Source organism: Motacilla alba, chromosome 19 (genome assembly GCF_015832195.1).
Source record: "Motacilla alba alba isolate MOTALB_02 chromosome 19, Motacilla_alba_V1.0_pri, whole genome shotgun sequence".
NCBI lineage: Eukaryota > Metazoa > Chordata > Aves > Passeriformes > Motacillidae > Motacilla > Motacilla alba.
In genome coordinates, this window is record NC_052034.1 from 7572257 (window position 1) to 7589346 (window position 17090).

Here is a 17090-nt window from a genome sequence, read left to right on the forward strand (position 1 = left end):
AGAATTTTCCAATCACTTTGTTATCAATCAATCAATCATGACTTTTTGATGGGGACAGGAAGATGAGGCATTGGCCTTAAATCAACTCCACAGTCTTTCAGTCTCCTGCTGTCAAGAAACTCTGAGAATGGCTTCCGGCTTTGAGGAAAAAACACTTTGTTCCAGTTTCCGCTTGTTTTTCTGCCCTGAGACAGTCCGTTTCCTTCTATTTTAACCTCTTGGGACCCTGATAAATGGGTTGAAAAGATAATCCACTCCAATCACATACTCACAAACAGCTTCTGCACACAAAGATGTCTTGAAAGAGCTGAGAGGAAGTGGCCCAGCAGAACTGGTTTCTGACCTTTGGTGCTGTGGGTGGCATGTGAGGTGCATTCTCTGGCTCTGGCACTTCATGGAGACCATGAATCTCATGAAGCTCAGGCCATCACTATTTATAATGGTGGGTGATGAAATGCAAGGGTTCCCATCTGAAGCAAACACACCCTCTGTGACACAGGCCATGTCCAGGGTAAGCAAAGCCAGGAACATCACCATGAACGGCTCATCTGAGAGAGGGGAGGGCAGCTTCCAGCTGAGCACCTGGAAAGTAGAGTAGCCTAAAGCTTCCCACCAGGAGGATGCTGCCTCATTAGCAGAAACATTTAAGAGTAGCATGAACTTTTGAGCAGAGGCAAACACAAGGAGTGAAAACCCCAAAGCCCATCCTCTGGTCAGTGGGCTTTAAGTGGAGCACTCTTGGAAAAACCAAATCTGTCTGTAAAACCCAAATGGTTAATCTGTGCAAAGAGATCATCACTAGGATGATTTCACTTTTCAGGTAGTGTCTTCATTGTTATCCTGAGAAATCCAGGCTATCTGCAAGACTGTAGCCCTTACAGGTCATGATTTCCACTATAAATGACACATTGGTGCATGATTCCCTGGCTGTACAAAATTTGGGGAATCTAATGAGCTGCACACATCTGTGGTGGTTGCTTTGGACACCATTGCTCAGGCTTTGTAGTCACACAGCACATATGAAAAGCATCCAGACATCAGTGTAAAGCAGCTTCCCTCCCCATGGCAATTATGTGCTCTTGCAAGATGGGAATGATTCCCCAAGATGATGCTTCCCTCTGTGATCTCTGGGGTCCAAACACAGAAGAGGTCAGGAATAATCCACTTCATTGGGCTGAAAAAGACAGAAGGGCATGTGGACAAGTGGCAGCTTTGTCTCTGGATCTAACAATAAAGCAAGTGTTTCACTGCAGCATTACTGAGTGCCTATGGATATTGTCCTGATAGGTACTTAAGCTTTTAGATAAAAATCAAAGATACTTGCTGTAGAAAAAACAGCATTTCCAATATTTTTTACCAGTTCTGTGTCTTCTGTTCAGCTGTCATAATGATACTGTATCAGGCTTCAATGTATTCCTGGATGAGTGATTTTCCTGACTTTTAAGTTCTGAAATACTTTTGTCTTTCCTTCCCTAGAAGGATTGTGAGTTTGTCATCTCTGGACATGAAACACTTCTCCATGTGTAAAGGCCATTCTCAGGTTAATAATGGATTTTTTTTTTTACAGGAATTATTTTTTAAATAGCATGTCTAGATGAGATGATAGTTCAGTGAAATCCGTGTTCCTGTTTTCCTGATGGAGCTAATTTCCATTCTGACAATAATGGAATTTCAGTATCAAAACAAAAATAATTCTTATAACTTGCAAAATGCTGTGGGATCTTTGTATTTTTGCCTAGTGCTTGGGAGAAAGGATTGGATATTGGGAAGCCAAGCCATTGAATGTGTTGTTTCCCTGTCTTCCAGCCTGAATTTTTCAGTGTTTCTTGGTCTGTTGTACTGAGGAAGATGCCTGAAAACAGGAAGCCATTGTGGGCTAGCTGGAAGAGGGATGTGTATCAAGTAAGGGTTTTCAAAGCCAGCATGTTCCCTACAGCCAGAAATCTTTCAGCTGGTCTAATTACCTTTAAATGGCCTCTGCACTCACCCAGAAACCAGCTGGTCTCTCAGCCCAGCTGGGAGTAGGTTTCCAAAGAGTTAAACATCACTCAAGAATCATGCTTAGGTGAATCTTGGTACTTATTAACACAATGGACTGCCTTACTCAGAGTATTTTCAAAGCTGCATGTTTCCAGAGTGAGATAAGAGAGTCCAGGGAATGACATGGAAAAAGGAAAGGAGCAGATGCTTCGATGCTTACAGGTTCTGACTGGCTGTGAGGAACAGTCCCTGAAACCAAAAGGATGTATTCTGCTTCTTCCTGACCAGTCAAAGCAAACCTTCCTGACTCCTGTGCTGATTCCTTGCTCCTTTCTTGCAGGTATCTCCACTCCTAGGAATGATAACAGGGACACTCATCTTGATATTTGTGCCTGCTGCTAAAAGAGGAAATGCTGAACAGCTTGGGGGGCAGCTGAAGGCTCGGACTTCATGGCTGAGAGACATGAAAGCATTGATTAGAAAGTAAGAGCACGAGTAAAAACCATGTTTTGCTTCTAATGCTTAATTGGAACACCAAGTGATCTGGATTTAGCATGGTGAGACTGGAAAGTGATGACATGCAGGGAGTTACAGGAAGTTTAGTCTGTGGACCTCAGGAAGAAAATCACAGTTACATGAGATATTGACTGCTGTGACAATGATGAATTCTAAGTTTTGCTCTAACCCTTCCAAGATTGACATCTAAGAAAAAGCCTGCTTTTTTTGGCTCATACTTCACACAAATCAGGGCTTTTGAAGTGTAGAAATTGCTGTGTTCCTGTATTAATTGTTGTGCCACTGTTGTTCAGACACTTAGATCCTTTTTCTTCTTTAAAAGAGCAATTCTGCTGAGGGGGAAAAGAGCGTTTTAGAAATTTAAGATTAAAAAAAAACCACACAGAAGCTTGCACTATGGCAAGTTTAAATATATGTGAACAACCACGTGTGGCTGAATCCATGAGAACTGAATGTGCTTGGGCACATGTATGTGTGTATAAAGGTTCACATGCTCCCAAGTGCTTCAGCAGCTGCACTTCCTTCCAGAAATCTGGCCTGTGAATGTGCAAATACTTTCACTTGTGAATTCAGGGTTACCTTGTAATTCTGATGGGAAACTTGTGATGGAACTACTGGCTAGAATACCTCCCTGGTATTGTCATCCAGTGCCAAAGGACTGAAGAATGATGTGAGCTAATTTATCATTATTTCTATGTTACTGCTTTTGGTAGTTTATGTAAGTAGTAACCATATGGTGGCATGGATGGGGAGAGAGAAGTGAAACTGCTCCTCCAAGTAAACAGGTGACATTAGGGTGAAAGCCCTGCAAGTCACATATCATGTCTTAGTGACCAAGTACTGATTGTCTTGTCAGACAGCCCCTGTGAAGCATTCTGGTGAGTTCAGTATATTATTATCAGTGGAGCATCACATGTGAACCTTCCGTGCTTCTTACTCTTCATTCCTTTACACCTTGTGTCACCTCTGCCCCTTGGCAAAGGGAGGTGGCAAATGTGGGGGGACACTGGGCTTTGTCACTGAAGCACTGGCTCCTGCATGGTGGTCTTGCTTTTCCACTTTCCCCACTAAACCTTCCCTTGGTTTTGTCTCCCCAGCCGCAGTTATGTGTTCTCATCCCTGGCCACGTCAGCTGTCTCCTTTGCCACAGGGGCGCTTGGTATGTGGATCCCTCTGTATCTCCACAGAGCACAGGTTGTGCAGAAGACAGCAGAGACCTGCAGCTCCCAGCCCTGTGGCACCAAAGATAGGTGAGAGTCAGAGTCAGCTGCTTTACACAGGGGGAGAGGGGGTGGGGGCTTATTTACCAGAGGAAACAGGCAAGTCCCACAGAGACAAGGTACTAGAATGTCTGTAATTTCCTCTAGGTCCTTGTAACAATGATAGGAAATGCTGGGATTGTAAACTAGACTTTATTTCTCTTCTTCATTGCATGAAGTCAAACCAAGGGAGAAGCAGTGACCTCAGCTCTGTCTTAGTTCCCAGGCTGTGGAGCAGAGCAGAAAAGAGAAAAGAGAAATCCTTTAAGGAGGATGTTTGGAGAGCTGAGAATTTGGTTCCTTAAGACCCATCTGTGATAGCAGCAGAATAAGCTGGCAGTTAGGAAGCCCCAGTGGTGCCTGTAATTCAGAGGTTGGAATGGTTTCCCTAAAGCTGCAGGGACTAATCCTGTAGGCTTTTGTTTCTGTGTGAGGCAGGACTTCTCTGCTTTATTGCTCTGTAAACTGCTGTGTGTGCTGAGTTTTGCTGAAGAATGTCCCAGAGATCTGGGATGCTTTGGGCTGGAGTTTTTGATGTTTTACAGTGGTTTGTGTTTTCAGTCCTGGTTAAGGAATATCACTTGCAACACATAAACTGTGAAAAGTAATTCCTCATTTTGTGATTTACAATGGTGGCACAAACCAGGAAATGCTATAAAAGCATTTTTCCAGGTAAATAAAAGATACTAAAAAATCCTTTTGTCAGATCTTTTGCTTTTTAGCTCATGAGGGAAAATAATATTAGGGCAACCTTCTTGCCATAACAGACATAATCCCATCTCAATTAAAGTAGTTAGTGGTGTGGAGTCCATCAACCAGAGTGTCCAGCAGGCAAGCTCTGGCTGTTCCACAAAAATGCAGTGAGCAAAACACACAGCTCCAGCCTGCCTGCCTGTCTGCTGTTTACAAAGAGAAGTTCCCCCTCCTTGATGCCACCTCAATTTTGAACTGTCCTCAAGCTACTCTAATGTGGTTGACCAAGACCCTGTAATCCAAGTCCTGCACATATCATATGGAGAATCCTCCTGGCTCTTTAAATGGAAATTAACACATTTCAAATGTGTAACCTAACAGCAAAAAGCTTCTTTGAAGTGGCCTGAAAGGAGTTATAAAGTCAAAGTGTGTTGGAAATCACTGGTGTTTAAGAGTCTTGTTAGTTTTCCTTGCCCTGAAGCTTCCTGGTGCCTGTCCATGATTTCCCCTCACAGGATCAATGTACAGGTTATTAATTAGTTTTGTGTATACATAATTAGCTGTTCAGGGCTCTTCCTAGGAATCCCAATTCCACCCAAGGGAGCAGTGTGAGCCCTTTGCACCCCTTTGCCCGTGGATCAAAACCTGTGTACAATGACAAATTTCGTATGCTGTGTTTTTCTTAATTGCAGGGGAAGAGGGCTAAAATCATGAGCATTTGTTTCATTTAAAATTTGTAAAGCTGTTATTCAAATTGTGCAAATTTCCATTAGTCAGTTTACCCTCATAATTATATTATTAATAATAAAAGAATAATGCCTAATAAAATAATAATACCTAATAAAATAATAGCACCTAATAAAATAATAATACCCAAAGCCTATGCCCATTTTGGGGAAAAACTCAAAAAATCCTCCCACCTTTCTCTTATTTTCTTTCTTTCTTTCCTTTTTTATTTTTGGACAGTTTGATCTTTGGAGCAATCACGTGCTTCACTGGCTTCCTGGGTGTAATCACAGGGGCAGGAGCCACCAAATGGTGCAGGTCCAAGACCCAGCGAGCTGATCCTCTTGTCTGTGCTGTTGGAATGCTGGGATCAGCCATCTTCATCTGTCTGATCTTCGTGGCAGCCAAGAGCAGCATCGTGGGAGCCTATGTAAGTCTGATCCTTTCCATCTGCCAGCCCCTACCAAACTCCTTAAAGGCTGTGTGCATTGTCCCCTGCAGAAAGCCTGGGATGTTCTCTTTGCCCTTCTGAATGTCCTTCTTTTTGCCTCTTGGCATTGTGGCACTGTCTAAATGTGCCTGAAATCTCAACTGCTTATCCCTGCTGCCATCAGAACTCAGAGCTCCATGGACACTCACAGCCTTTGGGCTGTTCTATCTGCCCTCAGTCCTCACCTTTTTTGCTCTTGCCTAATGTTTTGGTACAGGAAAATTGAGCACTTCCCTTGCAGTGAGTGTGATGTAGCTGCAGTGGTACCAGATGACAATTACAGTGTAATTTGTCTGTGGGCAAGCTTTTGGCTCCCTTTCAGTACCATTCATTTCCATAACCAGGTGGATTGCACCAGGCCAGTATTAATAAGCCAGTAATTTCAATTTGTTATCTGTATTTCCATAGCCCAGGAACCTACAGTACTTGATGCTGCACAAATGCAGATTAAATATGGCCCCTCCCTGAGTGCTTATAATTGAATTATATGAAAAGATATCAAATAGATCAAAAGATATCAAAATATATCAAATAAAAAATAGAATGGTTTGGGTTGGAAGGGACTTCTGAAGGTCATCCAACCCCCATTTCCACCAGACCTTGCTGCTGAGAACCCCCTCCAATCCAGCCTTGAATATTTCCAGGAATGAGGCATCCACCACCTCCTGGCCACCCTGTGCCAATGATTTAACCACCTTTTAAAAAACTCCTTCCTTACATCTCCTCCAAACAAACCCTCTTTTAGTTAGACTAAAGGGGAAAAGAAAAGCTCAACTGTAATAATCCAGCCTCAGGCTAGAATCTTGCTTTCAGTAGGGAGTAAAAATCCAGGCACTGAACAAGTCTCTGGTTCCCTTTTAATGTTAATATGAGAGAAGCCTGGGACCTGAAAGAAGCTCATGAAGGGAAAGTATGAGATGTTTGGAGTAGTGGGATCCCTTCTGAAAGCCCACCCTTCCCTTCCACACAGCAGCACCTGCTCATCCAGCAAGGAGAATTCCTGTACAAGTAACCAGCCAACTGCTCTTCCTCACTGCTCTGTGCTTCCAGTACTGGCCTGGCCATGGTTATTTGCTGAGATTTTCAGCAGCTGCCACAGCTATGGGGAAGCACAACCAGGAAGAGTGGAAGTTCAAAATCATTAAGACAGAGCCAAGGACTCCTCCTCTAGCTATTTAAGATTCAGGTCTCTGGTTTCTGACAATGAACTAACATTTGAACTGGCAGAAAATGATCACCTCAGACAACCTGTGAGAGGGTGTTACTGGCTGGTGAATCATTAACCCTCCTTTCATTGATCTATCACACCCCTCATCTGCTCCCTCCACCTCTTTGTGCAGACAGAGCTGTGATTTTCTCCTTTCTCAGACCTAGTGACAGACATGTTCATTTGGGGTGTTCAGTCTCTTTATACAGAAACTTCTCCCTTTCTAGGCTGGAAATACTATTTTCAGAAACTGTGCAGCAGGAGGTGGATATTAATCTCATTTTTATATTTTTTTTTCTATTTTTAATAGCCATGCAACTATTCTGCATTGTTTAAATATATAAATATAGATGGCATCATTTAAACAATCCTCAAAGCAATTTATTTTATTATGGATGAGCAGTAAATCTAATAAGGAGTCGATGATTTGCAAAGGAAGTTACAGCTGCATATGGAGGGGGTATAGGGAATATGAGCCTGTTTGTGATGCTATTAGGCTGAAGCAAGAAGCTCTGCCTCTCCATAGCCCTAAATGTTCTGCTGCTGGAAACCTGATGTCCAGAAAGAGGGGACAGGTCTGGGCTGGAGCTACCAGTGTCTCAATATTGTGGCAGTGCCACACTGAATTGACTTTCCAAGGCAAGCTTCTAACACAAACTCATGTTTTTTCATGCCATTTAAAGAGCTGTTGCAATTCCAGAGAGTTTAATTCCCTTGTATTTCAAGGAGACTAGGAGTAGGGGACCTGCATTGCCAGGTTGCATGGTGTAGCAGTTTCTCATTGCTCTTTGTTTTAAGTCTCATTGGTCCATAATGAAGAGAAGAGTGTGTTGTGGCTGCTGGACAGAATGATGGGCTAGGTTACCTTCCTCATCTCAAAATCCATGAGGAAATCTCCTTCTGGAAACACTACAGTAAAATTTATGGGTTGATTTTCCTGTCTCTGATATCTTCCTTGACAGCTTGTGCTGGCTCACATCCTTGAGTTCTGTGTCTGTGGAAGGCAAGGCAATGTCTGTCCCCCAGCATGGTGGTGTTTGCCAACCTTCTGTACTGTGACTGTCCTTAGGCTTCTGTCATGGATCACACCGTGCAAAAATTGACAGTGAATGTTTTTGCAACCCTCCTTGGCTCAGAGCCTTAAAATTCTCACTTCCAAGCAATTAGGTGGGTTCCCATGAGATGATGTTCTCTCTCACTGGGAGAGAGAGCTGTAGTGGCCACCAGATCACCATCTCCCTCCCTGCTTCAGTTAACAGTCGAGAGCTTTGTTGCTGACTGATACAGGCATCAGCTTAAATGAAGTGTTCAGCACTCCAGCAAGAACCTGCAGAGCCCTTGCTTTTTAATTTCTTGGTTTTATAGGTTTTATCTTTTTGGAAAAGACCTGCATTTCCATTAACACGATCACCCTGCCCCTTACGAGCTGTGTAGTGTCTGCTCTCTCCCTCCCCTGAGCACGTGTACTATTTCTCTCCTGCTCTGTCCTTTGTTGCAATTGATTTGGTCCCTGGGGGCAGTTGCTGTTCCCGTTCTGTAGCAGCCACTCCCACCTGAGGCAGGTAGGCAGGCGACTTTTTCCAGCCAATCTTTTCATACTGATCCAGTAAATTACTGGCAGTGGTAAAGTGGCTGGCAAGGTGGACTAAAACAACAATTCTGTATAATTTAGCTGCCCAGACACCTGCATTTCTCTATTTTACTGTCTTGCTTGGCTGTCTAGTCCAGTCACTTACTCAGTTTGCCTTGCAGTGTGTGGATTTGTGTGTTGTAATGCAGCTCCTTAAAGCACCAATTTGCATATCTGTAAGTCCCACTTTTTCTGAAATACAAACTCTTTGAAACTTGGTTTTCAAACCTGTCTCTGGAAACCCATTATATGTGTGGCATCATCATCTCACACTGCTCAGACATTTCAACTGCAGATTTTACACTTGTTTAAATCTCCAAGTGACTGGAAAGAGATGCTCTGCTTTGCCTTCCTTTGACACTGTTCCAAATTCCTCAATTTCAACATCTATTTCAATTCCTCAAAGACATTTTATGATCTTGCAGAAAAAGCAAATCCCAGGGTAAAACCTTGCCAGAGAGCTTTTACAGCATCTTAGTCTCAACCCCAGGGACTTTCTGTTATCATGTTGTTGGTGACCTGCCTACTTCTGAGGCATCAATATTGCCCAGAACTGAGCTGGAGGTAGAATTGCTCCAAATTCAGGAGTATATGAGGATGTGTTACCCCCATTTCAGAGAGAAGTACAAATAATGAAGATATTGACAGCTACGCCCTTTGCAAGCAGTCATGGAAGGCATTTGTAACCTGCTTAGAACTTGCTGTGAGAGCTGCTGGTGTGTCCACTCTGAAATCTGCTTTATTTATCATTTTTGGGAGTCAGAATTGGCTAACTGATCACTTAAACAGAAAAGCACAGACGAGCAATCAGACACCAAATGGACATGGTGGGATGTTACACAGCACAGCTGGAGCCAGAAACAGATGTATATGTAGAGATGAAGTCTCAGTGTAAAATGAGGTTCAATAAATGTGTGAGGATTCAAAACTGTGAGCATTTCAGGAGCTATCATCTGCTCTGGGGCTGCCCTATTTGCTGTAAGCTTCCCTAGAGCCTCCCTTCTGCTGAAATGCCACAGATCCTCACGTGCCCTTTGCAGTGGATGAACTCATTTTTACAAGCCCCCATCAGCAGCTGAAGGACAGACGTTTTTTATGTATCTTCTATCCTACTTTTTGATCTTCCTCTTCTCCTTTTACCAGTACCCACCTATTAATCTCATGTTTCATGGATTGGTTGAAACACACATTCATCAGCTCAGAACTGGTGTGCTCTGAAGTTTGTAGCATCTCAGCGATTTATTTAAAGGACTTGTGCTAAATTCCTGCACAGGGGACATGTTCTTGCTGCCTGTAGCAATTCAGATGTGTGCGGTTCATAGAAGCTCAGGGCAAGCAGTTGCCTGTTTGCAGTGCTGGGAGCAGGCAGGGCACGTTGATGCTGCATTGAGAAGTGTGATTCCATTGTTCCCAAGCTCAGTTTAGTCTCTCCAGCCACAGAACCCCAGCAACAGCAGCTGCAAAGCTGTAGCAGGACAGATTTCAGAGCAGGTCTGGGTATGTATCCGGTACCCATGGGACACGTGGCCTAAACTCCTGACAGCACCTTGGTTTATTGGATGTGTTCTTACCTTGGCAGTTGTAATTTCCAGGGAGAGCCAAGGCAGGAGAGTCTCGAGGCAGACCTGTGGGAAATGGGAAAATGGAAACAGAGATTTCCTAACTGACCAGCTAATGACTGGCTCAGACACCATCACAGAGGAAGCAGATCCAGTCACAGAAAAAAGGGATAGGGAGGGAAAATATTTGGGAAACAAAGACAATTTTAGAAACAAATAGAGGAAGCTTCTGTAGGTCAGTGCATAAGACTTGCTAAATAAAGCCCATTATTCCTGGCAGTGACAGAGTGCTCTGAGGGGTTTAGGCAACCTCAGCTGGTGTGTGGGAAAGACAGTGGCAGTGGTCACATCATGTCACAGCTGCCACTCTTGCAGTTCTGTGGCTTTTAATGTCTCTTGCTGACCATCTCCACGGAGCCAAGGGTCGTACTTCACCACAAGACACTGGTGTTGCAAAGCCCAGAGTTAATTCCAGTCTCCACTGGGCAGATATTACCCGTGTAAGGCTGTCAGGGAGGGAAGGGATCCTCCACAGCTCTCTACAGAGAACCTCAGCTGGTTTGCTGCAGAGCTGAACACAAAACTTGGTTCCCAGGAATGGGAATAGCTGTGCTTTGGGGAGTTGTGGCTTTCTTGCCTTTTCTAACTGGCTTTTTGAAAAAGAATAGTGCAAGTTGGACTTGATGATCCTTAAAGGGCTTTTCCAACCTCAAAAATTCTATGATTCTAAGTATGCAAGCCTGGGGCTGTCTCTTCATGCTGGTTTTTTATGTTCTTCTAAAATCAAATGTGTCAGCCTTTAATTTAGCTGCTCTGTAGATCATAAACTTAGTTTACAATAACCACATTTCAGCCCTCTAGAGCTCTGATACAAGTCTATGGTTTCTTAATAGTCAGGATAAACCACAACAGCAACAAGGAGTGTGCTGTGTAGGTATGAGAAAAATAAACAACCAAAGAAAGTTTGTGACAGGTTATTTTTCCTCTGGATGTCAAGTGAATAAATCTTCTCCTTTTTGTGTGTTTTGTTACAACAGATTTGCATTTTTATCGGAGAAACTCTTCTGTTCTCAAACTGGGCTATCACAGCAGACATACTAATGGTGAGTGCACTTTGGAACAGCATCTTTCTGTGCTCAGAGCAGTTTGTCAACTTGCAAGAACAAGCTGAAGTTCACAATTTCTTCTAGATCCTTGTCCCTACTTTAACATATTCTGGTTTTCATTCTTAGTATTTTTGCTTACTGAAAAGTGACATAGGGAGAAAGACAGAAGAAAGATCCTTTTTGTCCTTTGTTCTGAGCACCAGGGAGAGATGTCCAGAAAGGACAACATTTCTGAATTCAAATAATTTCCCAAAATGTTAAGTGTTTGTGCAAAATCCCACATGCAGAGAATTCAGGCAGCATTTCCTAACAGTCAGCATGGTTGTGGGCTTTGTTATCAATAACTCAGCTTTGTTCTGTAATAGGAAATCCTTCCCTCCCTCCCTCCCTCCTCTGACCACAAAGGCAGCCCATCTACCTACCATTCAACATACACACAATAGAAACCCACCTCTGGGAGAGCAGAGAGGAAAAGAAAGTATAGAGAATTTTTGGACCATGTTCACCTTATCCAAGAGGAAACTGTCAGGGACTTTTCAACTCATGTCCTTCATTTTCTATTCTTTCTCCACCACAGAGCTTTTTAAGTCTTTCAAATCAGCAAGCTGACCTCAGCAGCCCCATTTTCACATGAAATAATCTGGACATTTGTTCAAGAGCTCTGCATGTTTTGTAGAGGTTTCCATCAGAGCCCATCAAGCATAACATATGTTGAAGCCCTGTTGTTAAGGAGGTGTTGCTAATTGTATAAAAAGAAAGGCACTAAGGCACAGAACCATTACAGGGCTTTCCTGAGGTCTTTTGTCAGCTTGTTGACAGAACTAAAAATGTAATCAGTCTGGCATCAATAGAAAACTCCCTTGACTTGTATTTGCTGGTTATGCAAACATCAGCGAGGAAACAATCGGGCTCAGTATTCTTAGATGTAAAGATAATGGTGTTGATGTATTGATTTAGCAAAGAACTTCAAGCCTCTGCTTAAGCTGTGTTTATGCTGAAGTTCAAGGTTGTGTTTATATTTTGAAGTAGCTCTGCAGTTGCCATCACTGCATTGCCTGATGAACTTTCCATCTTTCACTCCTTTGTGCAGGGAATGCTTTGAGAGGTGGGGTGGGGTGGTTAAATCACTCCCCTCAGTGTGGGTAAAGCTCAGAGAAACAAAGGCTGTCAGTGTACTCTGGTAGCCTTGGATGGCTGTTAATTCCAAGGTTCCTCCTGCCAGGTCAGCTGTGGTGGGACAGAGCTCTGTGTGGCTTCCCTGGGACCTCCATGGGCTTTTGCAGCTTGTGCTGAGTTCAAGGCTGCTGTGGCCATTCATAGCTGGGATCTCAACACTTGCACAGATGTGCAGCCTGGAGACAGCTGTGTATGTGTAGCTGCTCGTTCCTGCCTCCTGCCAGAGCTTCCTGTTGCATCCTGCCTCTGGCTGTGGTGTTCCCAGGAGCAATCCCAGTTCTCTCCACTCAGAATTAGTGGAGAGGTTTAAATAGCAGCTGTTTTATACTCTTCTTAACATTGGCTGGCACAGGTAAAGGCTCAGCTGAGGTGGTCCCAGCGGCCAGGAGGGAGGATCCTGTCAGACATGTTCAAGGTCTTCCAGAAAATCTGGGTCAGAGACAAACCTGAAATTTGACCTGTGTTGTCTCAAGGTAACCCCAAAAGATATTTTCAACCAACTGCTCTGTTATGCCAAGGGCATTAGGGCTGCCATCATTGTCCCATTTAATTACAGAGGTTTTTTGTGTTGATTTCAATGTGACTTCAATATCCTGTAGCTTTTTAACAGCTTTTATAGGATTTGCCATCTGTCTTACCAGCATCCTATAGTCAGTTGCACTTTGTAGGGATGCATTTGCAGTTATTTATGTTGCTGTAGTGTAAAAGAGTTCCATAAGAAATGATTGGAAATAATAGCTCAATTTTCCAAAATACAGGAAAGAAAGTAAAGCCATGTTGAAAAATGGATTTTGGTAATTGCTGCCAGCTTTTCAGCTCATTGTTCCCTGGTCTGTTTAGGAAAATGGACTAAGTGTTGTATATAATGCCCAGCTTGATGCCTTAACAGCATGAGTGGATGTGTGAAAGTTTTAAAGAAATAAATGTAAACAACACTTAGATGAGGCCAGAGCTAGAAGCAGACAGGCTGGAGTGCAGAGAGAGCACACAGGGGATGAGAGGGGGCCCAGACTGTCAATAGGTGAGAGCCAAGGCTACAGCCACATTTGACAGACAGCTTGATGGGAAGTCCTTGCCAGAGAAAGATGTGGAAATGCTTTAGCAGATGCACTCTATATGTCTGGCAAATTAATTTTCCTGATTACTATTTATTTGGTGTAATCAGAAGTGTGTCTGTTCTTGCCTGGGGCTGGGAAGGAGTTTAAAAGCATTATTAGCGTAAGCTTAACAACACTTTCATCCTATACATAAATATTACCCTGTTTTCATGGATAAAAGCTCTCTCAATACTGCCTGAGCACTGTTCTTGCTGATTTCATTATGCCAGGAGTGAGGCTTTTTGGAAACTGCCTCCCAGATGATCTCTCTCAGCTTTCCCAAGATTTACAGATCCCATGACTGCTTAAGAATCCTATCGGGCAAGTTGTTAAGGACCTCCAGAGGTTTTGCAAGTTTAATTTCTGTGGCAAAACAAGGATGTTTGCTTATTATCTTCCAGTTTAATTGTTGGCTCTTCCTAGCTCTGTGCTTGCATTGCATCCACTGCTCCTGTGTTTTCTGCAGTCCAGGGTGCCAAGTGCTGGCTCTGATAAACTGTCAGTGCTGCAGAGCTCTGCACTGCCTGAGATTCTGAAGGGCTGATATTTGTTCCAAATGCAAATTTGGACAAAACAGGTCTTATTCTCCTGAGCACAACTCTCCGTATCTCCTCCCAGGCACATGCTCAGATGGTGCCTGGGGAAAGGAGGGATGTTTTGTATGGAGCTTGCTAATTATGAAACAGATTTCATCAGCCATCTTTGCAAATTGGCCTTAAAACTGCCAGAACCCCAAAGTAGCATTAAAACTGCCTCGTAACAGCAATAATGAATGAGCTTCAGTGCAGCAGGCAAGTGTGGAACACTTAGACATGTGCAGTGTGTGGGGCTGGGTGGGAATCTGGTGCTAATAGTGGGGGTTTCCTCCATACCACATCTCAAAAACAGAGATGATGGACAGGGGTTTGGAATTTTTGTGTAAGAGCCACAAATCAATTTAAAGTGCCTCTATTTCAATCACAGTCTCTTTAGGTCTTTGCTGAGAAAAGCCATCCTCCAGTTTATTCATAGTCCTGACATTCATGCAAAAAAAATTGCTCTGCATATTTCTGTTTTCTTTTAAAACAGTAGTTCTTTCTAAATGCTCATGACCTGCCATGGAGAAGCTGCTTTGTTGTTTTGTTGTAAAGTCAAAGTCTTCCTTTAGGCTTGAAACAGGCACAGACTGGTGCTCAGCTGTGCCATAGGCATGTAAGAATGTTGCTTTTATTCTGATTACCTTCCCTAAAAATAAAACCCAGTTATTTATTTAGTGCAAAATTCTGCCCTATTTTTATAGCCAAAGATAAATTGCATTTCCAGAGGTTCTTGTTGTTTCTCTGAGTGTCTCCACACAGTACTCCAAGTGCTGCAGCTTAGATTTGAAGGCAGGTGAGGAATGCCTGGGAATGAGGGAACACAGCCACCCCAAATGGGAATGCCTGGGAATGAGGGAACACAGCCACCCCAAACCATCCAAGGGCTGCAGGTGGAGGTGTTCTGCTCTGTGGTGCTGGGAACTGGAAGCCACAGCAGCCTTCTTTCTCTTCATTTGGGAGTATTTTTTTTCTCACAGTGCGTGCCTGGCTTTTATGGAGGATCTCTCTGGATCCCAGCCTTCCCCTTTTCTGAACAGCAGGGACAACTGGGCTATTTCCAGGTTCTGTCAGTGGCTGAACAGTGTTAGTGCATGTTTTCTTTGTCTTTGGTGCTGAAGGAGGCCAGTGTGAATTGTCCTGACCCAGAAAGAGCAGCAGAGTGCTTGAGAGAGTAAAGTTTCTATTCAAGCTTAGACATCAACATCAGAACTTACCCCTTTGGCACGTGGCCTTTTCCTGGGAGAAGGGTGATCTCTCCTTGGCTTTCCCCGTTCTCTTTTTTCAGACCATCTCCTGCTGGTTTCATCACAGGAAGGAGATGTCAGCAGTAATCCCTGGCCTTTCTGAACCTCTATTTAAAGAGCAGAGCTGCTTGGTCAGCCACCCTGCCCATCCTCTGTGCTGCCTGCCTCTGAACCTGGAATCAGGGATAAGCCAGGACAATCCCACAGGCTTCCTCCTTGGCTGCTGTGGCTCTCCCACCCCCAGTTTCTGTGGGATGTCCAAACCAGGCTGTGCATGGTTTGAATTTAGGTCTATTTTAGTATTGAAATGCCCGTTTAGAGTTATAATTTACTCCTGTCTTCCAAGAACAGTAGATGTTTGCTACCAGCTGCTTCCTATCCATCAGAACAAAATGTTTTTTAAGTAGGGATAGGGTGGAGTATTTTTTTGTCATTTTTTGGAGTGCTGGTTTAAGCTTTTTTTTTTTTTTCTTTCCAGTATGTTTTTCAAGGAGATCATGTTCATTTCCTTGCTACATGTTGGGTTTTTGCTTTGAGGGGAATGTTTGTCTCTTGAATTCCAGACCAAATGTACCAAGTTTTAGCACTTCATGGTGTTTCAACCATCAATAACTTCTTCAGTTAAGTTGGAAACTGTACTCCTACTTGCAAAACTGTGTTTGCATAATATAGCTACACATGCAAAATTATGTCTAATATATGTGTATTCATCTGTATAAATATTTATATATGCATGCACACATATGATACAGGTATCATTAAGATTTCTTCCTCTAATTTGCATCAATTCACTGCCACTTCCTGAAAGTGATAAATGTGCCATCTCTTTTGTCCTTTTGCTACAAAAATGGATAAAGAACCAGGCAGATTATTTTTTCCAGATTGGTTAACATAAACTTTACAGAAAGAAAAATTATTTTAGGTTTTAAGTTTTGTGTTTCACATTTATGTACAGCTCTTGAATTAGGTAGAATTCCACTTTATCTACTCAAATGCCCTTTCCCAAAGAGCTCTTACAGAATGTTTCTCCACTGCCCCTGTATGAACTGGGCCAGGTGGGAAGAACAAAAATAACTCACTCTTAATTTTTTTTTCACTTCTGTCTGGTCTATCCAGGTTGCATGCCTTATCTGTCTCTTGGGGGAGTGGGAATGAATTGTGGGGCTCTTCTACTGTTCACATCCTGACCTTCAGCACATTTCTGTGTCTCTAATGAAGTTTAGAGCTAATTTTTCTCTTGGGATTTCTCCCTTCAAGTCATGTTCTGAGTTGCTGGATGCGAAAGGAGGGCAGGGCTTGACATCCACAGCTGGCTGGGTGCTCTGGGTCTGAACATATCCTGCTCTTCTGTTGCTCAGAAGAAGTTGAACAGGGTGCCTGCTTAATACATGGCATGAAAGTGCATTAGCAGTGTGCATTTGCAGCTTTGTCAAAGCAGGGATGAAAGAGCTGGCAGGTCATCTGAACACACATGGTAAACCCTAAGGAAAATAATTTAATCTCATCTTACCCAAAATTCGGAATTGTCTGTGCTTGGAACGAGATGATAATTTTAAATAGGCATCAGTTCTCTTTTAGTGTGGATTTTCTCAATGCTCCTTCTTCTGTTTCTGGTTTTCTGGTGATCCTTTCCACTGCAGACAGCAACTCCTCCTCCCTGTGAGGAATAGTTCAGGCACTGCACTGTGCTTTAGTCCTGTGCCCTGAGTGAGTCCTCCCTGCCAGTCAGTCCAGGCAAAGGATCTCTGTGTATCTCTGGCTGGGGATGACTCCTGAAATGTCACATTTAATTTATAAACTACTTTGGGAAAGGATTGCAAGGATCCTGG

The 17090-nt window shown here is 43.2% G+C and overlaps 1 protein-coding gene across 3 annotated transcripts in view; it reads left to right on the forward strand.

Annotated features, from left to right (window-relative positions):
• The window catches only part of LOC119709698 (protein spinster homolog 2-like), a 135131-nt gene that overhangs the window by 84384 nt on the left and 33657 nt on the right, over positions 1 to 17090 (forward strand). For all 3 annotated transcript variants that reach the window (XR_005259409.1, XR_005259410.1, XM_038157766.1), the window contains exons 6-9: positions 2321 to 2463; positions 3594 to 3746; positions 5415 to 5604; positions 11098 to 11163. Coding sequence is in view for 1 of the 3 variants with exons in the window: in XM_038157766.1 (XP_038013694.1) it covers positions 2321 to 2463; positions 3594 to 3746; positions 5415 to 5604; positions 11098 to 11163 (552 nt within the window). In the remaining 2 variants the exon portion in view is untranslated. The remainder of the gene's footprint in view (positions 1 to 2320; positions 2464 to 3593; positions 3747 to 5414; positions 5605 to 11097; positions 11164 to 17090) is intronic.